Here is a 26,751-nt window from a genome sequence, read left to right as displayed (position 1 = left end):
TGTCCACCTCCTGTACCATGTCTGCAGCCTCTTTTTACCTTCTGTATCATGTCCGCAGCCTCTGTCCACCTCCTGCATCATGTCAGCAGCCTCTGACCACCTCATGTATCATATCTGCAGCCTCTGTCCACCTCCTGTATCATGTCTGCAGATTTTGTCCACTTTCTGTATCATGTCTGCAGCCTCTGACCATCTCTTGTCTTTTATCATGTCTGCAGTCTCTGAGGGGGAGTCTAGAGAGGAGAGCGCCACTGGGATGGGGATCATAGAAGGAGTCAGACCTGTGGACTGTGGAAAGGACACTATAGGATAAAACCAGAGCCGCCAACCTAGAGCCGTCTGACTGAGTCCTGCATGGTGCACCTGAGAGGAGGTCAGTGACAGTGCCACCAAGCCAGTCTGAAGGGGAAGGTGTTACTGATGTAAGGGGGGAGTGAATACAATAATTTATGAAGGCACTGATATAAAGGTTCCCTCTATATTATTTACTCTGTGGAAGGTGGTCTTTAGTCACCAGAGCCCCCCTTACATCAAAGTTACCCCTTAGATCATGGTCTGCAGCGTTCCCCTTTACATAAGAGTTTGCTTTCACTGTAAGGGGGAATCCTACAGACTATGATGTAATCACAAAACCCCCAGCAATAGGGGCAGCGCAAAGGTGGAAATATAGGAAAGGAAAAGACTCCCCATTGATGCTGCAGTTAGCTGGTGCCCCCTTGTGTTCTTTTAATGTAATTTCAGAAATTTGTTCCCGTCTCAGGTGGAGCTACCCACTGAAGTACGACACCTTTCCTATGAGATTTTTATGAACTCTTTAAGAACATTTTTTGAACTACCTATGTTGCAAAAGTGTATCTTCACATGTATCTAGGGGGGGTAGAAGCTAGCATTTGTTTGTGCCACAATATCAATTGTTGTTTGTGCATAAAATATGATTTGTATCTTTAAATGCTAAATGTCCTCATTCATTTCATTTCTTTACATTTCACAGTTCCCGTGTATATTAGAGGGCATGCATCCTAAAATAGAGGTTAATTGAAATCTATATGCAATTCATATCAAACAAAGCGTGGGCTTCTTTTATAAAAGAGTTAAGGGGGAATGTTACTTTATAAATAGGATGTCTGTTCCGCATTAAAGTATTCAAAGCTCCTTGTTCACTGAGATGAATGAATTCTTGCCCATGCACAAAAGTGATCTCTTTCCGGACCATCAAAGATTGGAAGCAGAAGTTGACCGGGTGAAGACGTTGGCAAGTGTTGAGGATGCACCTGAACACATTATCGCTACGTAGAGGCAGGTATAGTTCTGCTTTAAGAATCTTTATATAAATTATAAATTGTGTGAATAATAATTTTAACTATCCAGTCATGAGAAGATGAAATAAGTAACCAGGGATTTGCTTTTCACATTATTGGATAATTGAAGTGAATATTCACACAATGTATTTTTTCATTTATCTGTTTAAAATACACTATAACTGGAATATAATGAATCTTAGGTGTTCTTGTATACAAGCCTTAAATGTAACCTTTTTACAACATTGGCAGCTTTTTAAAAGAACAATACAGCTGTTATTAACTCTAAAAATACAGCTATTTAGCAAATGCTTCATCTTATATTACAAGAAAAATTCCCTTTTATATTCCAAAAAGTGAGAGACGCTGGCAATATCAGGATCTCATAGAGGGATTTTTTTAGCTGAGAGTGTTTCATTAAAAATTTAGTTGGCTGAAATTACCTGGAGCTTGGTGTAAGGCAGGTAATTGTCATGGCAGAATTATACATACAGTTGCAATTATAGAAATGTCTCAATTTTCAACACCCACTGAGAAAATAACATGGAACAAGACAATTACTGTAACACCATGCTGCTTGGAAAGTTCTCTTGTTCCTTGCTAATTAAGTAAAGTATGGCTAGATGTTACATGCTTAACGTTCAGCCCACTCAAATATGAATTGGACAAGAATCAGTTGTATCATCATATGGTTCTTCATCAAAAGAAATGGTGCATAGGCATAAACATTTCCATAGCAGGATATGGTACTGTTACAGATGCCGGCAACACCTACTCCCAGTTATCTCTATTGTAGAGCAGTGGTATGGCCTGAGCCATTTTTAATTAAGTCTTGTGCTGTCTCTGTACTTTATAATGACATGCAGATTACACGTGGCAAACCATTTGGACAAAAATCAGCAGGTGCCCATTATAGATATCTCTACTGGACTGCCATGGGAATATTCAGACTGTATCTCAATTATGTATTGCTTTAGAATAAAAAAAAAAAACTTAGCAGTGGCTTTTTAGAGTATCCAGAGGTCTTAGTAATGTTTTCTTTCTTTTATGGAGCCCTGCTATATACAACTTTGCCTTTGTACAACCAAAAAAAATACAATAAAAAAACACTACGTAGGTGGAAGTCAAGGGCCCTGAAGTCTCAAAAGGATCTGCCCTTTAACTTCTTTATGACACTGTAGAGAGTTGCTGACCTTTACTGCCTGTATTTTGAAGTGGTTGTGCTGATTAATGTCACTGAGTTATTTATGTACATTACTGTCTCTGTGTGGATGGGTTAGAAACCCCAGAAGGAGGAAGTAAATGGAGAAAGAGGATATGAGACTACATGTCCTACTTGGAAGGAACAGATACTAATCCAGGACCAAAGGCAGGGATTATAAGGTGTTTTTAATTGGTTTCTATGTTTAATAAATTACTATTGTTGTCCGTAGCTTCTGGGTGTAAAATATACTGTGTGTGTATTTATATATATATATATATACATATATATATATATATATATATATACATATATATATATATATATATATATATATATATATATATATATATATATATATATATATATATATATATAAAACCGAAGTACTGTATATGTGTTCCCTTGTTGTTATCTTACATGTGCTATTCCAGTTATTTCAGTGTAAGTGTGACGTTGTCACCTTTCTGTGTGTTAGAAGGGTGAACCCTTTCATTGCAAATAGTGTTTATATGCAGCTCCTGTTATTCTAGTTAACTGCCCCTTCTGGTCTGGAATTCTATAGCTAATTTTAGCTTGGGGGTCAGTAGCCAGCATAGACTAGAGACAGTTTAGGCACTAGGTAGCTAGATCTCCATGTCATGGTTATGCAATAAGAGTTTGGCTGCTCACCTGTCTCCATGTGTTCATTTCTAGAGACCAGCCGAGCCTCACCTGACTGCTTTTATAATTCATCCTCTGGCATGGCTCCACCCTAGCTCCTATCAGACTAATCTATATTAACCTGTGCACTGCTAGCCAATCCTGCTGGTCAACCTTTGTGTGTTAGCTTCCTGTTACTTGCCGTGTGCTCTTCTACTGTTTTCCGTTATCGACTTTGGCATGTTCTGACTATCCCTGTTTGCCTGTGATCCTGACCTTTTGGCATGTCCCCGACTATTCTTGTCTGCTTGTGGCCCCGACCTTGGCTTTGTCCCTCACCATCTCTATCCTCCTGTTGCCTACTGTGGGTGTGAGCTGGGGGACCCTGGGTGTCACGACCTGGAGCCAGTTGCAGCCAAGTTCATCCTCACCACTCGAGGCTCTGGTGAACACCTGCTGGCTCTTAGACTCCACGCCCCAGGGAATCTTACGCTCTAACCCCGGTGGGATCCATTTTGGTGTTCTGGCGGCCCTGCCTTCCTATCACCTTGACCCCTGTCCGCAGCAGTCAGCCGTAGGGTCCACAACCTTGCGGTGCTCTCCTAAGCCCTACGGTGTGCATCTGTCACCTGGGCTCTGCTTGTGGCCCCGACCTTGGCTTTGTCCCTCACCATCCCTATCCTCCTGTTGCCTACTGTGGGTGTGAGCTGGGGGACCCTGGGGGTCGTGACCTGGAGCCAGTTGCAGCCAAGTCCATCCTCACCACTCGAGGCTCTGGTGAACACCTGCTGGCTCTTAGACTCAGATGTAGGGTCCACAACCTTGCGGTGCACTCCTAAGCCCTACGGTGTGTATCTGTCACCTGGGCTCTAGGTGACCTGACACTCCAGTTGCATGGAAGATTAGGAGCTACTAGGGAATTAAAATGCAGAGTAGATAGGTTGACTCTAAATTCCAGTATCACACAACAGTTTCTGCTGGTACAGAGCTGCGTTTCGGGCCTGTTGGACAACAGTTGGAAATCACCCTATCATCATTAATGTTGTCTTCAGGTCTTCAGCACCAAGACGGACAACACATTGCAATCATCCTTAGCAGCCCCTGAAACTGTACATTGCTGCAACATTCATCTGGAGGTGTATCTTTATTATTAATTATATATATTCCTGGGTATATATGCACAATTCCACCAAGACTCTCGTTGGGCCCCTTGCTGATAATAACTGCTTGTACCTTGGTTGTATGTACGATTAGTAATCTTTTATTATATACAACTCATATTATTTCCATACTGCTGTGCATTTACAATATATACTTATGGTATATGCTTTGATTAGATTACTGGTTAATTTCCCAGGAAGGCATTAATGGTAAGAGGGTGTCTCATCATCTCCCCACCTGCAGGCACACAAGCTTTTTGAGTATTACTGAAATGACAACCTAGATATAGTGTGTAATGGCACCCTCTGCTTCAGACTGACAGCTAGGCTAGCCAATAGTGCAAAGAATAACAAGGATTTTTGCATTCAATCTTTAATGGTTCTTTAAGCTGCTTATTGAATTGTGGGAGGCTGGAGAGGGTCTTGGAGAATTTAAGAAAAAATAATTGCAGGCATTTGAAGGAGTTGCATTCAGATTGCTATTTTGTTACTTGAAGTCTGTCCATGCACTAAAATATATAAACTAAAGCCTGATACATGAGGCTACAAGTTTTTATTCATTCAACCCAGCAGGTTGCCAGAACACTCCGATCAGCGCACTCTGCCAATGGCGGGACCGAGCCAAGACTCTGTGTGTGAACGAACATGCAGAGCCGCGGATTGGGGGCAAGCCTGCTTGGGTGCCCCCAGAGCAAGCTGCTTGCTCTGGGGGCACTTGGCAGGAGGGAGTGGCTGGAAGCACTGACAGGGTACCCGAGATGAGGAGGATTCAGGCTGCTCTGTGAAAAACCACTGCACAGAGCAGATAAGCTTATCATATTTCTTATTTAACAAAAAACAATACTTTAATATCACTTTAAGATTTATAGAACCTTATAGGCAACATATACATTTTTTTTCAAAAGCTGTATATACATATGTCTTATACTGACCTGCTTATGAAAATGCTAGTTGTCTGGCAATTGTATTTTTGGAATGAGTGCCAAGTATGCAGAAAATAAGGCTAAAATGAAGTGATAATCCCTGGTCTGCATACATGTTTCAGGTCAATGACTAACATTATTATGAAGCTGAAGTAAAAGTGGAACAACCAGGAAACTAGCTTTTTTTTTTTTTTTTAAAAAGATCAGCAATGACAACCTAAGCGTAAGACAAGTTTTCTTTCATGTCTCTGATACTATCATTTCCAACAATCTCTAATTTGCACTTATTACTCTATTTCTTTTTTTAACACGTTTCACTTACAGTGATTCTGGGGTATAAAGCTGAACGCAATGTCTGGTGATGATTTTGTGTTAATAGTTGCTACCACTATTTTAAAAATGATAGCTAAGGTGAAAATACAACAGAGAATTTCAATTCCAAGTGAGAACTATACAGCTTCTGGCTCTTACTGTCAAATTTACAGTACTCTTCTACCAATGTAATATTTCAGGAAAAAAAAAAATCTTTCAAACATTTGTCTTTGTTGATATATCACCAGACACTGCTGCATCTGCGGAAAGTTTTATAATTTTTCTTTGAGTGTTTTTTTGTTTTGTTTTTGTTAAAACCTGTCTACAAGACTCACATAGACTGGGATAATCATGTTTGCTGACAGTAGATTAAATTATGTTTAGTCATTACACTTTTGTATTGCTATGATAGATTGCTACTGTTGATTTGTATGCTTAGCTTGGGATTTTATGTTCCAGAAAGTTTTAATGATAAGCAGAAGCATACACTGCAGCATAAACTTCAGGAAATGTAAGGAATTTTATGTAAAATAACTTGTATATATTAAGGCAAAAGAGGTAAGGTAGAAAACAAATGAATAAAATAAAAAGGAAACAGAGCATTTTATTGTATTTTATGTATATCTTATACATAGCTTGATCCAGCTTGGACCAATGTAGCTATTTACATGTATATAAATAAATAAATGGCCCTTCCACGCTAGAAATAACAACCCCACTGTGCAAATCAATTATAGCAGCTGTATAGTAATAACCCCACTCAAATGTCAATATGTCAAAAACTGAGAACTCGAAATCTACATTTGTGGTGAAGCACAAGTGACAACACTGTTTATTTTGTAGCACTTTACTTTGTTATTTTGTTTTATATGTTTTGCAGCATTGTTTCATTCGCGGTTTCAGCACAATATTTGTTGGAAATGTATAATTCTCACTTTTTTTTGGCATATTGCAGCTATGTATATACTATGTCTGGATCAGGGGTAGGCAACCCTTGGCACGCGAAGCCTCTTTTGCCAGCACTCAACTCCTGCCCCATCAGCAGTGCAGCACAGGGAAGTGTCAGTGCATTCCAATTTCAGAATTCTACACGCCACACCTGCACTAAGGGGGAGGCACTGTGCCCCCACACATTGTAAAAGATGGAAAACATTGTTTTGTTCTCTAATTGCTGTAGCTGCGTTTGTCAGCTTTTGTGATGGGGAAGAGATTGGGTGCAGTTCTACTGGGGGGGGGGGGTTGGTTTTCCAGAAGGAGGAATGTCTTGGCCACTGCTAAAGCCAATCACAGTCCTGCTAGCCTTGCCCGCCATCTGGAGGAAGATGACTTGCTTGGTTGCCACTAGGGATGAGCCGAACACCCCCCGGTTCGGTTCGCACCAGAACTTGCGAACGGCCCCCACGTTCGTTACGAACGTTAGAACCCCATTGAAGTCTATGGGACTCGAACGTTCGAAATGGAAAGTGCTAATTTTAACGGCTAATATGCAAGATACTGTCCTAAAAAGGGTTTGGGGACCTGACTCCTGCCTCAGGGGACATGGGTCAATGCAAAAAAAAGTTTTAAAAACGGCCGTTTTGGCGGGAGCACTGATTTTAATGACGATTAAAGTGAAAAAAAAAAAAAGTGAAATATTACTTTAAATATGGTGCCTGGGGGGTGTCTGTAGTATGCCTGTGAAGTGCCACGTGTTTCCCGTGTTTAGAACAGTCCCTGCACAAAATGACATTTAACGGAAATAACACCATTTAAAACTGCTTGAGGTTTTAATGTTATATCTGGTTCCTGCAATATGGTTGAAAATCATTCAGAAAAATGGCATGGGTAGCCCTCCCTGCCCATTACCAGCCTATTTGGGTCTTGTACGCATATTAAGGGGAACCCTGTACCCATATTAAAAAAAGGAAATGCGTGTGGCCCCCAGGCCCTATATACTCAGAACAGCAGTATACAGGCGGTGCAAACAAGACAGGGACTGTGTAGGTTTGTTGTGTTAAGTTGAATCTGTTTGTAATTTTCAACTGGTACATTTTTAAAGTGTAGCTCCAGTCAAAAAAACTATTTTTAAGCTTTTTGGAAAACATAGGGAAGGGTTATCACCCCTGTATAATTTGTTTTGCCATCCGTCTTTTTTCATCTCACTTGCTGCTGTCTCCTTGCATTTGCAAGTAGGAGATGTTTGTAAGTTGGATGTTTGAAAGTAGGGGCCTGCCCTATATTATAGCGGTATGTACTGGGTACAGAGCACGCAGACAGCACGCATCTCCTAACACTACTGACTGCAAGCTCTATTATTAACCACTTGACCACTGGGCACTTAAACACCCTTAATAACCAGACCAATTTTCAGCTTTTGGTGCTCTCACATTTTGAATGACAATTACTCAGTCATGCAACACTGGACCTATATGAAATGTTTTTCCTTTTTTTCACACAAATAGAGCTTTCTTTTGGTGGTATTTAATCACCTCTCAGTTTTTTTATTTTTTGTGCTATAAAAGAAAAAAGACCGGAAATTCTGCGAAAAAATGAATTTTTCTTTGTTTCTGTTATAAAATTTAGCAGATTAGTAATTTTTTCTTCATAATTTTTTTTTTACTGGTTACATGTTTTGAGTTGCAGAGGAGGTCTAGGACTAGAATTATTGCTCTCGCTCTAACGTTCTCGGCGATACCTCACATGTGTGGTTTGAACACCGTTTTCATATGTGGGCGGGGCTTATGCATGCGTTCGCTTCTGCATGCGAGCATATGGGGACATGGGCGCTTTAATTTTTTTTTTTTTTTTTTATTGTTCATTTTACTTTATTTATTTTAGTTTGACATTTTTTTCCCCAAAAATATATTTTTGATCACTTTTATTCCTATTACAAGGAATGTAAACATCCCTTGTAATAGGAATATGGGATGACAGGTCCTCTTTACAGTGAAATCTGGGGGTCAATATGACCCCACATCTCACCTCTAGGCTGGGAAGCCTGAAATAAAAAATAAAAAAAAAGATTCTGGCTTTGATCGTACTGGCGAGTTGGTAGAAGCATCGGAGGGCGGTGAGGGGTGGGGGGCGTCTATGGCTGGGTATTTCAGGGTATCACCGAGTATGGCTGGGTATCTCCGAGTATGGCTGGGTATGGCAATTTATGGCAGGGTATTGCAGAGTATTGGTGGGGTATTGGCGGGGTACTACAGAGTAATAGCAGGGTACTGCAGAGTATTGGGGAGTACTACAGAGTAATGGCAGGGTACTGCAGAGTAAAGGCAGGGTACTGCAGAGTAATGGGGGGTACTGCAGAGTAATGGCAGGGTACTGCAGAGTATGCACTGGTATTGCAGAGTATTGGCGGGGTACTACAGAGTAATAGCAGGGTACTGCAGAGTATTGGGGAGTACTACAGAGTAATGGCAGGGTACTGCAGAGTAAAGGCAGGGTACTGCAGAGTAATGGCAGGGTACTGCACTGCAGAGTAATGGCGGGGTACTGCAGAGTAATGGCGGGTACTGCAGAGTATTGGGGGGTACTGCAGAGTAATGGCAGGGTACTGCAGAGTAATGGGGGTTACTGCAGAGTAATGGGGGGTACTGCAGAGTAAAGGCAGGGTACTGCAGAGTAATGGGGGGTACTGCAGAGTAATGGCAGGGTACTGCAGAGTATGCACTGGTATTGCAGAGTATTGGCAGGGAATTGAGGGGTTAAATTCGGTGAGCAGCGATGTGGGCACTGCAGATGCAGCCCACATCGCTGCTGACACCGATCTCTTTCCCCTCCGCTGTACCGATCGGTACAGAGAGGGGTGGGAGGAACTGGCGTCATAACATGACGCCGGTTTGTTTACAAGTGATCACTCCGTCATTTGACGGAGCGATCACGTGGTAAAAGGCCGCGACGAGCGGCCGTTTACCGTGATCCGTGATGCGCCGGGTCCTGTGGACCCGGCGGTCATGGATGCTCTCGAGTGCGCGCCCCAGGGGGCGCGCGAGAGCAGAATTCTGGGAGGCCGTTAATTAACGGCCTCTCAGAGTTAAACAACCGCCCTGAAGCCGTTAATCGGCAATGGGCGGTTGTTAAGTGGTTAAAGATAGATCACTAGCTAGCTATATAGGTGAGGTGAATATAGTGTAGTGGTGTATACTGCGGTCAGGGCACAGACAATAACCACTACACAAGAGCAAGATAGGAAATCAGCCAAAAACGATTGGTGTGTAACTGTGTTGAAGGTACACAGAACACCCACTGCTTCAGATGCCAACACACTACATGAGGCCGCCTCAAAGGCGGCCTTATATAGTGTGGGGCGTGCACTACACAGCCTGAGCTATGATTGGCCACAGGCAGGATGCCTGTGGCCAATCATGGCTCTCCTCGCTGCTGGCGCTGCGATTGGCCAAGCATGCGGGGTCACAGTGCATGCTTGGCCAATCATGAGCCAGCAATGCACTGCGCCATCGCAGTGCATTGTGGTCCGCGCGCGCCATACGAATTTTGACGCAAACGGACCAAGAGTTCGGATTTCGCCGAACGCCCGAACAGCCAATGTTCGAGTCGAACGTACGTTCGACTCGAACACGAAGCTCATCCCTAGTTGCCACTACCAATCTCAGAAAGAAGGAATTTCACTATGATTAAGAAAACCACAATCAGGTGACAGTTTGTGGAATTACTATTGAGCTTCTGGGAACTTTGTTGAAATTATTCTGGAATCTTTGCATCACTTACTACTGAACCCCTACACTCTGTATCCCTTTAAGCTACAGCCAGTATTCAGTGCAATGAAAATTACACCCAACCACTTTTTCTCATCTGCAGTGGCCTAACCTATGATCCTGCACACAGGCCCACTGCTTTCAGAAAATGCCCCTGACCTGAGCTCATCATCGCACATCCATTCCATATGCTGGTATGTGACATCACATACATCACATACAAGCACGTGGGCTGGATGCTAGAGGTGGATCAGCAGGATGAGTGTGCCCGAACAGGTAGATGTTGTCTCATTTCTGCTTCCTTTCACCACTCTATATATTACGCATATCATAGTTGAGAAGAGGGTACTGCGGTGGGGAAAATGAGTAGGAGGGGTTCAGAGGTGGAACAGAATAGCAGAAGGGTACAGCGGTGGAGCAGATGTGCAGGCAGGTACAGTGGTGGAAGAGATGAGAAGAGGGTTAATCAGTGGGACAGAAGAGCAGGGGGGTACAGTGATGGGCCAGATGAGTAGGGGGGTTCAGTGTTGGGGCAGATGAGAAGGGGGTTGTGGCAAAAAAGCAGGGGGTAGAGCAGTGGGGAAGATGTGAAAGGAGGTGTATTGGTGGGGCAAATGAGCAGGGGGTTACAGTGGTGAGGCAGGAGAGGGGGAAAAGTGGTGGGGCAGGAGAGCAGGGGGAACAGAGGTGGGGAAGAGGAGCATGGGGTACAGAGGTGAGACAGATGTGAAGGAGGTGCATTGGTGGGGCAGATGAGAAAGCAGGGTACAGTGGTGCGGCAGATGAGCAGATGGGTTCACTGTTAGGACAGATGAGAAGGTGATTCAGTAGTGAGACAGATGAGCATGTGGATACGGCGGTGGAGCAGATGTGCAGGGAGGTACAGTGGTGGGGCAAATGAGAAAAGGAGTACATTGATGGGGCAGATGAGCAGGGTGGTTACGGTGGTGGGACAGATGAGAAGGGAGTTACAGTGGTGAGAAAGATGAGCAGGGGGTTCAGTGTTGGGATAGAGGAGAAAGGAGGTTCTTTGGTGGGACAGATGAGCAGGGGGTTACAACGGTGGAGTAGAGGAGTAGGGGGTACAGAGGTGGGGAACATGTGCAGAGCCGTGCAGAGGAGAAAGGAGGTACATTGGTGGAACACATGAGCATGGGGTTACAGTGGTGGGGCAGAAAAGCAGGGGGGCACAGTGATGGGGTAGATGAACAGGGGGTTACATTGGTGAGACAGATAAGAAGGAAGTTAGCCCTTGCACACACGGTCGGACATTCCGACAACCAAATCCATCGGATTTTGTCCAACGGATTTTGTCCGAAACTGGTGTTGCATACACATGGTCGGACAAAGTTGTCGGAAAATCCGATCGTTCAGAACATGATGACGTTATTTCATTATGACGGGACTACATTCAGGCTAGTAGCCAATAGCCTTGGTCTAGGAATTTGATCTGAGCATGCGAGGCACTTTGTCCGATCGGAATTCTATACAAACGATCGGACAAAGTCCGATCGGATCATGTTGTCAGAAAATTTTACAGCCCAGCTCTAAAACTTTGTTGGTCGGATATTCTGATGGAAACAGTCCGATGGAGCCCAGACACGGTCGGATTATCCGACAACACGGTCCGATCGGACATTTCCCATCGGAATGTCTGACCGTGTGTAAAAGGGCTTACAGTGGTGAGAAAGATGAGCAGAAGGTTTAGTGTTGGGACAGAGGAGAAAGGAGGTTCTTTGGTGGGACAGATGAGCAGGGGGTTACAGCAGTGGAGCAGAGGAGTAGGGGGTACAGAGGTGGGGCAGATTTGCAGAGGAGAAAGGAGGTACATTGGTGGAACACATGAGCAGGGGGTTACAGTGGTGGGGCAGAAGAGCAGGGGGAACAGAGGTGGGACAAATGTGCAGGAGGTATAGTCGTGGGGCAGATAAGATGAGAAATGGGGTACATTGGTGGGGCAGATGTGCAGGGTGGTATAGTGGTGGGGCAGATGAGCAGGGGGTTACAGTGGTGGGGCAGATGAGCAGGGGGTACAGTGGTAGGGCAGATGAGCAGGGGGCTACAGTGGTGGGCAGATGTACAGGGTAGTACAGTGGTGGGGCAGATGTGCAGGGTAGTACAGTGGTGGGGCAGATGTACAGTGGTTGGGCAGATGTGCAGGGTAGTACAGTGCTGGGGCAGATGTACAGGGTAGTACAGTGGTGAGGCACATGTACAGTGGTGGGGCAGCTTCATCTTTTACCACTTCCCCTCTTACACTTGTTTACCCCTTATGGACTACAGCAATTTTTACAAATCTGCTATGGACCTGTTTATTCAGCAATAATGTTGTCATTACTTAAGATAAGAAGATAATGCATGTATTCGTTTTTTAAGGGCAAAAAATGGTTTCGTTTTGTGATATTGCTGTGCAACAATTTTTTTTTTTTTGCAATCCGTAGACAATAAAAAGTAACACATGCACTCTTTCTTTTGTTTGACCAGCATTAGTTTAAAAATAAATACAGATACTTCAGGTAAATTATGATTCTAGTACAAAAAATTGAAAAGTTATTTACAGATGAAATAAGGTGTGTTTTTTTTGTTTTTTTTGTTTGCACATTTTTAAACATAAATGATGTAAAAATGTGTTAAATTGGCAAAAATATTAATGAACAAAACAAACAAAAACAAAAAAGTATGAATAGTAATGATTAATAGAATGGAAACTAACAAAAAATAAAAAATCAGCAGGAAGATAATAATCGAATGAAGAAAGACAATAAGGAAGAAGGAGTAAATTACGGCTGATTAGTGCAGTCTGGTTCAACCAGGGTGCCCAGGCATCCTGGGGTGCTTTGAAGTTTCTTTAGGGGTGCCTTGGCAAAATGCCTAAAAATGTATCAAACATGTATACAAGCCAGCAGGTGGATGAAGCCTGCCTTTTAGTTACATAAAGCCTCAGGCTTTCATTATGCACCATTACGACTAGACACTGCCAACTAGTGATGTCTTCAGTTGATAAGGATGATGTCTGTCACCTTAACAGCATCCTTGTTTGGCGCCTCTTTTCTTCTCTCCTTCAGTGCTGGAGTCACATTAGCTAACTGACTGATGGAGAGAAACTGAGGGAGAAGAGAACATTGGAATACTAGTCAGTACCAATGTTCAAAAGTGTATTTGCTTTGGAAGAATAACTCACCTCTAATGCTGGGTGTCCTACATATGTGGATGTTGCTGCATTATGTAAAACTATTAGAATATTTTTTCTTTTTACATTTTAGAATGGGGTCCCTCAAGACTGTCCATCATTTTAAAGCTTGTCAGATTGCTTTTAAGTAGAGCTATAGGCAAAACTTGTTTTTTTTTCCTTCATTTTGGATAGAGTAAGAGAGGGTTATAACCAGTGATATTGCTAGGGGGTGACTTTTGGGGCTAACGCCCAAATCTGGGGTCCATAGCCCCGAGTCTCTGCAGGGGAGGGGAGGCTCTCTAGGGACCCTTATGCAAGAGGGAGGCTCTCTGATAACCCTGATTTTAAGGGGTAGGCTCTCTGGGAACACTGAAGTAAGTGGGGGCCCTCTATAGACTCTGATGTAGGGGGGGGCTCTCTGGGGACCCTGATGTAAGTGGGGGGCTCTCTCAGGATACACACACACACTTATATTACTGTATATACATGTGTATGCCCGCCCAAGCGCAATACTTTTTTTACTACGCTGCTATGGGCTCTAGCCCCAGATCTTTTGTAGACCTAGCAACGCCCCTGATTATAATCCTTGTAATTTTTTTGTCATCTGTGCCCCATAGGGGAGATTCACCTTCATTTCCTGTTCCAGAGCCAAAAAAGGAAGTGATAAGAAATCCATGCAAATTAAGGTAATCCCTTGGGGACCCCCTGGTCACCAGAACTAGTGTCTCCATTGGAGGATTTCCCCTCTATTAGATGTGAACAACCTAAAATGTTGGATTTCTTTTTTACTTCCACTTTTAATTATAATGGTAAACAGGACAAATAGAGAGGGTGAATCTCCCTAATGAGGGCACAGAAGGCAATAAAAACTGATGGGTGTTGTGATCCATCTCCAATCCATAACAAAAAAAAAAGGTTTTGCCTTTAGTGCAGTGTTTCTAAACTCCAGTGCTCAAGGGATCCCAACTGGTCACGTTTTCAGGATTTCCTGAAAACGGCTTTGGCAATTACTAAGGCAGTGAAACTGATCACATTCCCTGTGCAAAATAATGGAACTCCTGAAAACATCACCTGTTGTAGAACCTTGAGGACTGGAGTTGAGAAACTCTGCTTTAGTTGTATTTTAACTAACATCATCTGCAGAGTTCACTCCTCTAATCTGCAAATGGGTGAACAGAATAGAAACAAAAGTAACAATGTTAGAGCCCTTTAACACAGTGCAGTCTTTAAGCTTCCCCGCATGTTTGGTGCACTTTCTGAAAGCACACCAAAACTCCTGCATGCTGCATCTTTGGTGCGCTTTCAGATAATGCACCAAACACGTGAGACACAATATAACTCTATGGGAAAGTGGAGCTAACCCTCTCCAGACCAGCGAGTAAACTGCGTTGCACCTGCGGTGATGAAAGAACGCACTGTGAAAGTGGTCTTACTTTGTATTTTTCTATTTCCCATCTACAAGATCTGCTTTGTGTATACTGCAACTCCAGCTTTGATTAATCAGAGGTTTGAATTGCTTTGTAATGGGTGCAGGGGTCCTGGCAGCAATGCAGGAAGACTGGATGTGCTACACACATCCTGCATACCTCCCAAATTTCTGAGATGGGAATGAGGGATGCCCATAAGCAAATAGGATGCACCCTCTGCCACTCCCCCTTACAAGGAGAATTAATACACAAAAAATGATTGGTTAAACCCACAAGTGCTTTTTTTATCAATACACTCCCTTTATACTGGCTTATGAAATGTACAAATCAGCAATTTAGAAATGGGATGAAAGATTTAACGCTGTAAAAAACGTATTGATAGACAAATAGTGCATTTTTAATACAGGTTTATTCTTCATACCAAAATGAGGGACAGATGAGGAGGAAAGAGGGACAGAGGGACATTGTTCCAATTCAGGGACAGTCCCTTGAAATCAAGAACAGTTGGGAGGTATGCATCCTATGTACTATGATGTTTGTTTTTTGGGGGGGGGGGGGTGCAGCATGTCCAAAGTTTTGAACTAGTTAAAGAAAACCTTTTTCAGAAAGAAGCATGGAGGCCACAATCACTAATTTTTCATTCTGCAAATACCACATCTCTTTGTTATCGTGCTATCGTTTTGATTCAATACTTTGAGCCTCAGAGCAGGTATACAGATGAGGATGTCTGACTTATGCCGCGTACACACGACCGGACTTTGCAGCAGACTAGGTCCGACTGAATAAGTCCGTCGGACAATCCGATCGTGTGTAGGCTAATCTGATCGTTTTTCATTTAAAAAAATCAGACGGACCTAGAAATAGAACATGTTTCAAATCTGTCCGACAGACTCAATTCCTATCGTGAAAATCGTTCGTTTGTATGCTGGTCTGACGGACCAAATATGATGCAAGGGAAGCTATTGGCTACTGGCTATTGAACTTCCTTTTTTAGTCCCGTCTTAGATTATCACGTTCAAAACAAATGGACTTTTGTTCCTTCGTATGTGGGCAAGTCCGTTCATTCGGAAGGTCCGTCGGAACTCCACCAAAAGTCTGTTGGGAAGACCGTCAGACCTAGTCTGCCGGAAAGTCCGGTCGTGTGTAAGCGGCATCAGAAAATATAAATTTCCGAGTGTCAACCTTATAGCCAGGCAACTATCACTTTCAAAAATAAGTCTGCAATGGCAGCCTCCACATTTTATAAATGTTTTATCTAAGAGGCCTAAACACCTAGGAAAGAAGAACAAACTTTTAAAAAGTTTGATCAGTTCTGGTTCAGCTGAACTTCACAAAAAAAATTCACAAACTTCCAAAATTCTGAATTTCTATAGAGAAATATGAACCTGATTCCAAGAGCTAAAGAGCAGCAAATGATGCAAAATTATGCACACCAGTTTGGGAAGCTCTTGGCGGTCCTGCCTAACAAAATAATGAGGCCAAACAGAAAACCTATAAGATCTACTTCCTTTAACAATTCTACCATGGCTGTCCGTGGTAGATGTGGAGTAATACAGCCAGTCATGATGTGGGATAATACAGCCAGTCATCTTCTACCATTAACAGGAACATCTGTTGGGTCAATCTATCCTATAATGTAACACTAAGCAGAACTGTACTCTCTCAATCAGCATTAAAAAAAATTGTAATCCCTTTATTGTTAGCATTAGTGAATAAATAGGAAAATATATCATATTTACTTATTTACATTTTTTTTTACACTTCTTCAGTTATATCCTGATTCCAGGCCTAGACAAATGGTGTCATAGATCACAGGAGTCTTTAGGAGAGGAGGAGGAGAGGAGGGGTTTTCCCTTCTAAGCACACCCTGTTGCCTGCCTGCCTGCCTGAGCTAAGGGCAAATGAGTTACAGGAAGTAAATGCTACATGAATCATCAGCCCTTACTCAAGATGGCCATGGCCAGACATGCTAGGGGGGTATTTTTTTAAAGTTATTTCTCAGCAAAAAAAAGCAAGGACACATGGATGGATGGGTGAGTTTGCTTTGAATATGAATGTCTACGAGACACAGACAGCAATAAAAAGTGTAAGAAAAATGTAAGGCTTTATAGGGTATCTTGAGGAAACAGGAAATTGAAATATTTCAGAAGGAGATAAAATATCCTATCTATCATATTCCCCTACTTTACTAAAAAAAAGTGTTTTTATTTCAGTCTGTGTCCCTGTTGCAGATTTGTCCATAAAGCGCAACTTCACCCAAAAGGGTGCCTCCCCTACCACCTTTTTCACAGTTTTTTTTTTTTGGGGGGGGGGCAGGTACCCGTTTTTAATAGGTACCTTCTCCCACTTCTGGTTGGATTGCTGTGCCAGATCCACCAGAAGTTCTCCACCCCTTCCCTTTTGGGACCATTCAGAAAGCAAAGCACCGATGGGCAGCTGTGAAGCCACGAGTCATAGCTGGCTGCCAACAGTTAACATGCTGGTGCCGTGGACTCGAAAACCATGATGGACTGTGAAGAACTGGCTCGTGTGAGGATGCCACTGGAACCTTGGACAGGTAAGTGTCCTTTTATTAAAAGTCAGCAGCTTCAAAAAATTTTGTTCATAGGGTGAAGAATCGCTTTCATTCCTGTCTGGTAAAATGTTATCAGCAGATCAAGAAGTGAGGTTAAATCTCTCTAATGCAGAATAGCCTTAAAAACCTGCAGTTTTATATCTTCTCTGTCTGAAACAAGTATAACATATTTGTCTTGACATACAATACATCCTAAATAGCGAGTTCACAGGAAACACAAATGACTGTACTTACACTATATATTTATGTTTGTCACCTGAAAATTATGCAAATAGTTCATTACATTTTTTCCTAGAAGGCTCTTAATTTAAGGAAAAAATTATACATGTAATTTATGATAAAGAAATACTCACCTCTGCATCCATTGGAGGATATTTTCTACCTTTGCTTTTTCCCAGACATTTTGTTTTCCCCTCCTCCAATAGCTGACACCAAAAACCTTTATGTGAATCAAACCTAAAATAAAAAACATCACTGGATCAAAATGGATTCCCTGGTATAAATATTGTCAGCTGACCATTACAATCCTCTTAAGGCCGGATTCACTCTGGTTTTCTGAAGTGTGACTGCAGTTTGGGTGTATGTGTGGGTTCTGTGCGTTTTATTCACATTTTTAGCTACGGCCCCATTGTCATCTATTAGGTTGCGCATTTTTGCCACATTTTCTAAAAGCGCAGCAAAGATGTTGCATGCAGGACTTTTGATGTGTGATGTTCAGAAAACATGGCAAAAACACACAACCTAATAGAATTCAATGGGACTGCCTCTAAAAACATGGGCAAAACTCAACAGGGAACCAGTGTGAACCCGGCCTTAGAGAAGGTAACTTGGAAACCTAAAAATCATTGATAAAAGGGATTGTTTTATATATTCTCCACTATATCTGTGAATACCATAGATGTTGCCAATAGTCACTTACAGGTTCTATTCCTTTCTCAAAAATATACTTACGTTAATGCTTCAGAATAGTTGTAATGAGGAGAAACACCAAGGAACTTCTGAACTTCATCCATCACATTAGCTGGGTCTGTTCGTAGTTGCTGTCCATCCACAATAAACAACTATAAAATAAACATGTAGATTTATGAATTACTACATTAGTAATAATATTTAGTGTACTAAACAGTAAAATAAATGTTGTACTGTCTATTACTTGCTGCCCTTTTTTCTATTCATTTTAAAGGGGTACATCTAATGGAGGACACTGCCAGACTGGTTTGTGCTCTATTGCAGACCTATGTAAATCTCAGGACTAGAAGGACTGAAATAAAATATTTTTGCAGGTAAAATGGATCTTTTCTAAATATTACATCTGTGCATATTTAGGCTGATTTCACACTGGAATTAAGAGAAGGCATTTGAGAGGCATTAAAAAGGCTGCTCAAACGCCTATGCACAAGAAACAATGGGCAGCACGTAGTGCTGTTCCCACTAATGCTGCGTACACACGTTTGGACATACCGCCAACAAAACCGTAGATTTTTGTTCAAAAGGTGTTGGCTCAAACCTGTCTTGGATACACACGGTCACACAAATATTGGCCAACAATTACGAACGTAGTGGCATACTATACGGGCTATGTGGTTTTTCAGCTCTTTAGCGCCACCCTTTGGGCTCCTTCTGCTAATTTTGTGTTAGTAGAAGTTTGATGAGGGTTGATTCTCACTTTTCTTTTTGCATTTTTTATTTTGCGCTATTATTATTATTATTATTCTTAGTATCACTTGGAAAAAAAAGCCTTTGAAAATTAGTGTGCAATAACTCCATCAGTTTCACCAGCAAATCAGTTTGTGAGCTTGAGCTTGTGAGCTACATTTGGAGATTTCCTAATTTTCCGTGTCACGAATGTTAATTCCCTATTACGAACACTAGTTTACAAGACTGGCTGCTTCTGCTTCTGAGCATGCGTGGACCTTTGTGGGCGACGGACTTATGTACACACGATCGGACTTTCCGACAACGTTTAGAAAATTTGAGAACCTGTTAGCAAACATTTATTGGAGGAAAGTCCGACAGCAAATGTTCGATAGAGCATACACATGGTCAAACTTTCCGACAACAAGCTCACGGCCAACATTTCTTGTTGGAAATTCTGGCCGTGTGTATGTGGCATTAGCGTCACGCCGCTTCAAAACTGAAGCCTCATGTCGAGTCAGGAGGTGTTTGAAGCCTTTCAGTGCCTCCCATTCAAGTTTATGGTAACGCCTCTCAAATGCTCTGACAGGGAGTTGCAGAGCATTTGCGGGCGTTAAGATTCGTTCACTCACTGTAATGGAATAGTGGAGCAGTTTTAATGCTCGTCAAATGCTTCAAAACTGCCCATAAGGCATTTGGGGAGCATTTTTAACTCCTCATTAATGCTTATAAACCGCCTGTCTAATGCCCATACTAAAGCTCATTGATGCCTGCCGGACGCCCAAACTAACGTCATGCAAATGTTATAAGAGCCTTTGTTGAGCGTTAGAAATTTAGGCAAGTGTGAACAAGCCCTGTACACACGATCAGACTTTCTGACAACAAAACCGTGGAATTTTGTTCAAAAAATGTGGCCTTCAACTTGTCTTGCATACACACGGTCACACAAATCTTGGCCAACAATTATGAATGTAGAGACATACAAGATGTACATGATATCAACATTATGAATGCTAATTTTACAAGGCTTTTGGCTCATACATGATTCGGAGCATGCGTGAACTTTTGTGCGACAGACTTGTGTACACACGTTAAGAAAGTCCGACAACAAAGCGTTATTGGCGGAAAATTCGAGAACCTGCTAGCCAACATTTGTTGGCGGAATGTCCAAAAACAAATGTTCGATGGCGCATACATACGGTCTGACTTTCAGCCAACAAGCTCACATCCAACATTTCCCGCCGGAAAGTCCTATCTTGTGTACGCGACATTACAGGTTTCCTTCCCACCCACATTCCATAACTGGACAGCATAGGAGAAGCCGGAAACTAATACATGTATCTTTGCCGTTCTGCTCTCTCTTCCTATCGCTATGCTGCTTGCACTTCAGCACAACTGATTGGCTGTTTGTTTTTCTACCGGTCTAAGCTCTTCTGTACAGGAACTGCCAGATGCTTATACAAGCCAAATTAAGGTACTTACACCACTTGCATATATAAGTGTATTAATGAATACAAAGCTAGAATAATCAGTGTCTTTTATATCTGCCTGGAGTTCAGCTTTGAGGTCCATTGAAGGTGAATTACATCCGGCTATATTTAAAATGGATTTAATCACATTTCTGAGAAAATATGCAAATGTATTCATCTTATCAGAACCAAGAATATATAACGTGAAGGTGGTATAGTTAGCAGCGATCTTTATCAAACTCAGTTGACTTAAAGAAATTCTGTCATTTTGGTGACAGCTTTTAACAATATGGTGTTGAAATAAAGCAATCAGCTGTTCAGAAAACTTACAGAAATGTCAAATGTTTATATACAGGGTGTGGGTACTTTTTACAGCTTTCACATAATATAAAATTTTCATTTTAGCTTTAGCAAGCCTTTTAAATCGCAGTCGTAGTCACCTTGCTGTTATATTTACAAGTCGCTCCAAACACACATTGTGAGCATATCAAACAGTTGTCAAGTTTGCAGTTTACAGATATATACAAGCAATGTTTAGCAATTTTTCTAGAATATTTTTTTCATTTTTGGAGGTGACAGCAGCCTGGTGTGACTTGCATGAAAGTATCACCTAAGTGATTAGACAGATATGCCAGCATAGAATAGAACTGTCTTGTTGACTTTACCATCTGTCCCCTAGAAGTGTCTAACAATGAGGATGATATATTGCCTCCTAGCGCCGATTCTGACATCCTTTTGACAAGTACTAGATATTTTTATGCTTTTTGCCTTATTATTGTGAAATCTCTATATATTTCTTAGTAATGGAAGACAGTATGCTTATTTGAGCATTTCATATTTACTGATTTTCAGTGCAAGAAAAAATAGTGCTATAGAGTGGAATGACAACATCTGGAGAAAATATAGAATTCTCTACAAGTAATTGTACTATCTTTGCTATTTGCTTTAATTAGGGTGACACACAACAGGGATTTTTCGAATGTTGCAGCTATATAGTCATAATCATGGCACAAAAATAGAACTTGTATGACAGCATAATAAATGTGCATATCTGTACATTAAAAATAAAAATAGCAAAATAAATAGGTATATTAAAATAGCATTATTTAATTTCATTATTTTTTTTTTTTTTGTTAAAATGATAACGCTGACAAATACAACTAGATGTATTCATATTCTTGTATACATGAAATTATACCTGTACAGGTGTTTAGGCCTCACGCTCATATCAATTAAACATGCTTTATTGTTAGTTATAAAGTATACAGTACATTACAACTTTCCTGAATATCGTCAGCTAGAAACTAAAAATATATATTGTTTTTTTCAACAACAGCTCAACTTTTTTTTTTCAATTCAAATAGCATTTTGGCCAGTTTGATAACTTATAGTGTCTTAACCTAAATAATTAATGAATCCTTTTTTTTTTTTTTTCAATTTATTTTACTTTACACTTTATTTAAAATTAAAAGAAAGACTGATAATTAACATGTCATTCGGGAAATGTGTACACTTTTCTTATGTTAGTTCGTCCTTTGCTGTAGTGCATTTTAAATCTGCAATGTTCATAAATTGGTTGTTGAAGTGTTACTAAACCTAAAAAGGTTTGTTTGCATTAAGGTAAAAAACATTTTCAGTTTCTCTGTTCCCCCCCCCCCCCCCTTCCTCTGTGTGAAGGGGAAGACAGGGGAGAAGAGATCAGTGCTGTGCACGGCTGCATCTATTCCCTCCTCTTTTCCTCTTTACACAGCATTCGAGCGGCAGCAGGAGCCATTGGCTCTTGCTGCTGTCAATCAGGTGCAGTGAAGAGGAAGTGGGGGGCGGGCCTAAGTCCCGCTGTGTAAGTCTATGGAGTGAGGCTCCATAGACACACAGGTCGGGAGCGCGCATACCGCAATCTCCCCATAGGCAGCGGCTGGCTATGCTATGGTAGTCCTAAAAAAGAAGAGGAGGAGACAAGAGTGCCACCAGGGACTCCAGAAGAGGAGGATCAGGGCCACTCTGTGCAATACCACTGCACAGAACAGGTAAGTATAACATGCTTGTTATTTAAAAAAAACAATAACAATAAAAAAAACTATTTGACTTTAGTAACACTTTAAGGACTAAATAACTAACTAAATAAAAGGACAAACATGCAATATGTGCCAGTTTGCAGTTCTTAGATGTGGTGGTTGAATTCGTTTTTTTTTTTTTTTACTAAAAAGTGCGACTAAAGGAAAAATGTTTTGTTTAGTTTTGGATAGAGTGGAAAAGGATTAGAACACCTGTCCCATCACTGTCTGCACCCCCTGTTAGGTTGATTCCCCCTTTCCATTTGTCCTGTTTATTGTTATTATCAAGAAATAAGCGTAAAGAAAATCACAAATTTTGGATTGTCCCCAGGACAGTGATACAGAGGGAATCTTCCAATGGGCACACTAGGTCATTTGACCTGGGGGCCCTCTAATGGTTTCCCCTGGGTTTGGCTGTGGGGTAAGAAGTGAAGGTAAATCTCCTCAGTGGGAACTGGTAGGGGTTATACCCTCTCCTTACTATAAAAAAAGGTGTTGCCCATTTTTCAAATTAGAGATTGTAACCCTAAAAAACAAAAACAAAATCCTGTTCCTTTAAAAAATGTTAAACTACATAGTGCTTGTGCGATGCAATTTGTCTTTTTCTATGCTGTAAAAAACCTGGTTGATCCTACCTGTTCCCGTGTCCTCCTAGGTGTGCTGACCATGGTAATCATCGATGCTGATCCATGATACCATGGTCAGTTTACTTGCCTCCATCAGCCAACAGTCTCTCCCTCTCTCCCCCTCCCTCCCTGCCTGTCTGCTCCAGTGTGTAACCTGATCGACAAACCCTCCCCTCCTGTCGCTATTCTGTGTGGCAGTAAAGTCAGTGCTCACAATTACTGCCAGCCTCTCTGTTATAACAAAATATACTACACAGTGGATGTGTTTTTTTCAAATTCTGCAGATAAATATCTTATTCTACATCGCCGATCCGTGGTTACGTGACCTCCCAGCTGAAGTCACAGGGGAATCGCACATCGGTGATGCAGAAAAAAATATTTAGCAGGATAATTTAAAATACACACATACACTGTGTGGTATAGCGTGTTATAATGGAGGGAATAGCAGTAATTGGGAGCACTGACTTTACAACCACTTCAAGCTAGGAGCATTTTGAGCAACTACAGAAAAGTACCAACCAGAAATGCAGTGTCCTTATCACTTCCTTTGAGCTGGACCAAGGAATATCTTCCTTCCTATTGTCTGTAAACTACAAATTACTCGTCCCCCTATGTAATGAAGATGAATAAATACAGTTTGTAGTCCATATCAGGAGAATAGCCTAGGCCCTAGGGTGACCATGGCGGCTCCCTCTGTAAATACAGTGGAGAAATGATGTAGCCACTCAGGGACAGGTAGTATGTTATTTTCAGGATTACCAGGTAAAAAAGATGCTTGAAAAAATAAAGCAAATGTACCACACCACATCAAGGACTAGTAAGCTGAAAAATATCACATATATGGTTTTGGGTTTAGATACACTTTCAATTTTTTTTCATGCTTTGGCCAGTTACATTATTATGATATCTCCCCACCAGAATGCTTAAATACTCTAGGAATATTTTCCAAAGACAGTTATGTCATAATTAACAGAATCAATATCAACTATAGGGTTTTATTTAAGGGGAGATGTACAGAGAAAAGCTTGCCCTTTAGAGTACTAGTCACCTGCTTGTCTTTGGCTTCATAACTTTGATACTGACCAGGAATAGGCATGTGGATCAGAAAAGTCAGAAAGAAGTCCTAATTTGAATGCTTATTCAGTCAGTGGCTTTGAAAGTACTGAAGCTATTAGATAAGCATGTAAGACAATGGCCTGGTATCTTCAGAATGAGAGGTCAGCAATGGCAGCCATTCATATGTTCTTTTTAAGGATTTCATTTAATGACATTGTAAAAAAGACTAGCAATACCTCCAGAATCATCACCAGGCATGTTTATTTTTATGGTAGAAGCCAGAAACTTAAGTAATCACAATTTTGCAGTGGGATTTCAAATTCTCTAAAACTTACAAAAATTGCATTCTAATTTCCCCATGCAACACAGCAAGATAACATGAGAACAAATGCTCACAATTTGAAACTTCCAATAATAAGCAGGTAGCCTAAGAAAGAAAGCTTGACTACCCTATGACATGTTTTTTTGTCATTTGAATGCCAGTCGTCATCATTTTAAGACAGTGCTCTTGTGCTGTATGCAAATGCTTTCTCACTCCCCACTGCTGTCTGACAAGCTTATGTCATGTAGACAAAGATTTTTTAAAGCCTTTTACTATGTTGGCTTCTCTGCTAATAAGTTGACTTACTCATTGCTGACTGTCAACTGTGATTACATTGGTGACTTGTTGTCCTCACTTAACCTTCTTAGATTTGGATGAATGGGATTTAAACCCATTCAAAAAGAATTTTGTTTTTGAATCTGTTCCTTTTTATTTTTAACTTTTTTGTGTGTATTTAGTCTTTTTTTCTTTTTTTTTCTTTACACAATAGGACTGCATTGTATTGGTCACACAATAGAACCGGAAGGGTTAAATTCTTTTTTTTTGTCTAGGAGGAACATAAACTCGCTTACAATGCAGACTGCTGGTACTGCATTTTGCATTCTATATAATGACAATAGTGTGCCTGCTATCAACAGAGCAGCGAAGAGGGACTTTTTTTTTTATTTTCCCAGTGTTCCAAAAAAATAAAATATATAAAAAAATTAACCTCTGCAGTGCTGAGGGAGTCCCACTGTACACACAAGCGTTTTTCCATCGGAATAAACTCTGAAGGTTTCTCTGATGGAATTCTGCTCAAGCTGTCTTGCACACACACGGTCACTGCAAAGTCTGACCGTCAAGAGCGCGGTGACGTAAAACACGTACAACGGGACTAGAAAAAGGAAGTTCAATAGCCAGTAGCCAACAGCTTCTGTCTCGTACTTGCTTCAGAGCATGCGTCGTTTTTGGTACGTCGGAACAGCATACAGACGAGCAATAGGAATTGGTTCCATCGGAAAAATGTAGAACATGTTCTCTTTTTAGGTCCGTCATAATTTTCGACGTAAAAAGTCAGATGGGGCATATACACAATTGGAATATACGATGAAAAGCTCCCGTCTGACTGTTTCTGTTGGAAATTTCGCTCGTGTGTACAAGGCATAAGGGTTCATTCCCCCCCGAGTTACGATTTAGAGTGACCGTCTACTTTTTTGGGATGTTTTATTGTTACATGTAAAAATAAAGTGAAATAACAATAGAATACAAAAATATTTTTCTGCTTTGTAAAACTTACAAAATTATTTTTGTAAAAATAATACAATACACCAAGAAAAAGTATAAGCAAAAAAAATAAAAATAACAACCCCCCTCCCCCAACCCCGCATAAACCAGATTAAACCAAAATGATTCCCCTTTCTCTTTAAATCCAATGCATTTTGCCTAAGGCCCATTTCACACTGATCTGATGTGCTTCTCCCGTAGTGTTGGTACAGCGCAGTGTACCCAGTTTTTGCATGGATTAGCTGCGCTTTGCCATAGACTTCTATTATGTCCCGCTGTTTTGGTGCACTGTCTGAAAGCACAGCAAATGTCCTGCATGCAAGACATTTGGTGTGGTTTCTGAAAGCACACTAAAAGTCTAGGACATAATTGAAGTCTATAGCAAAGCACACCTGACCTGTGTGAAAACCATAGATACACTGCTTTGCATCTATGCTGAAGGTGACGTGGAATGGATTAGTAATGAAAAGGACATTAGGCAAAATGTATAAGCCCTTGTACACATGGTCGGACATTCCGACAACAAAATCCGTCAGATTTTGTCAGACGGATTTTGTCTGAAACTGGTGTTGCATACACATGGTCAGACAAAGTTCGTAACGTGATGATGTTATTTAGTTATGACGGGACTACGTTCAGGCTAGTAGCCAATAGCTTTGTCTAGGAATTTGATCCGAGCATGCTTGGCACTTTGTCCGATCGGAATTCTCTACAAACGATTGGACAAAGTCCGATCGGATCATGTTGTCGGAAAATTTTTATATCCAGCTCTCAAACTTTGTTGGTCGGACATTCCGCCGGAAAAAGTCAGATGAAGCCCACACTCTGTCGGATTATCTGACAACACGGTCCGATCGGGCATCTTCCATCGGAATGTCCGACTGTGTGTACAAGGGCTTAGAGGTAAAGAGAAAGG

At 41.3% G+C, this 26,751-nt stretch overlaps 1 protein-coding gene across 1 annotated transcript in view; it reads right to left on the bottom strand.

The window, feature by feature from the left end:
* Window positions 1-26,751, bottom strand: part of LOC143974941 (bifunctional heparan sulfate N-deacetylase/N-sulfotransferase 3-like) — a 375,710-nt gene that overhangs the window by 2,459 nt on the left and 346,500 nt on the right. Inside the window, exons 12-13 of the mRNA XM_077476811.1 lie at window positions 18,362-18,471; window positions 17,764-17,866 (exon numbers count right to left, since the gene is read on the bottom strand). Of these exons, the coding sequence (XP_077332937.1) occupies window positions 17,764-17,866; window positions 18,362-18,471 (213 nt within the window). The remainder of the gene's footprint in view (window positions 1-17,763; window positions 17,867-18,361; window positions 18,472-26,751) is intronic.

This window comes from Lithobates pipiens, unplaced genomic scaffold (assembly GCF_037356315.1).
Source record: "Lithobates pipiens isolate NorthernLeopardFrog02 unplaced genomic scaffold, aLitPip1_a1.2 Scaffold_13, whole genome shotgun sequence".
NCBI lineage: Eukaryota > Metazoa > Chordata > Amphibia > Anura > Ranidae > Lithobates > Lithobates pipiens.
Note: the sequence above shows the minus strand (reverse complement) of the source record. Positions and strands in the feature narration are given on the sequence as shown.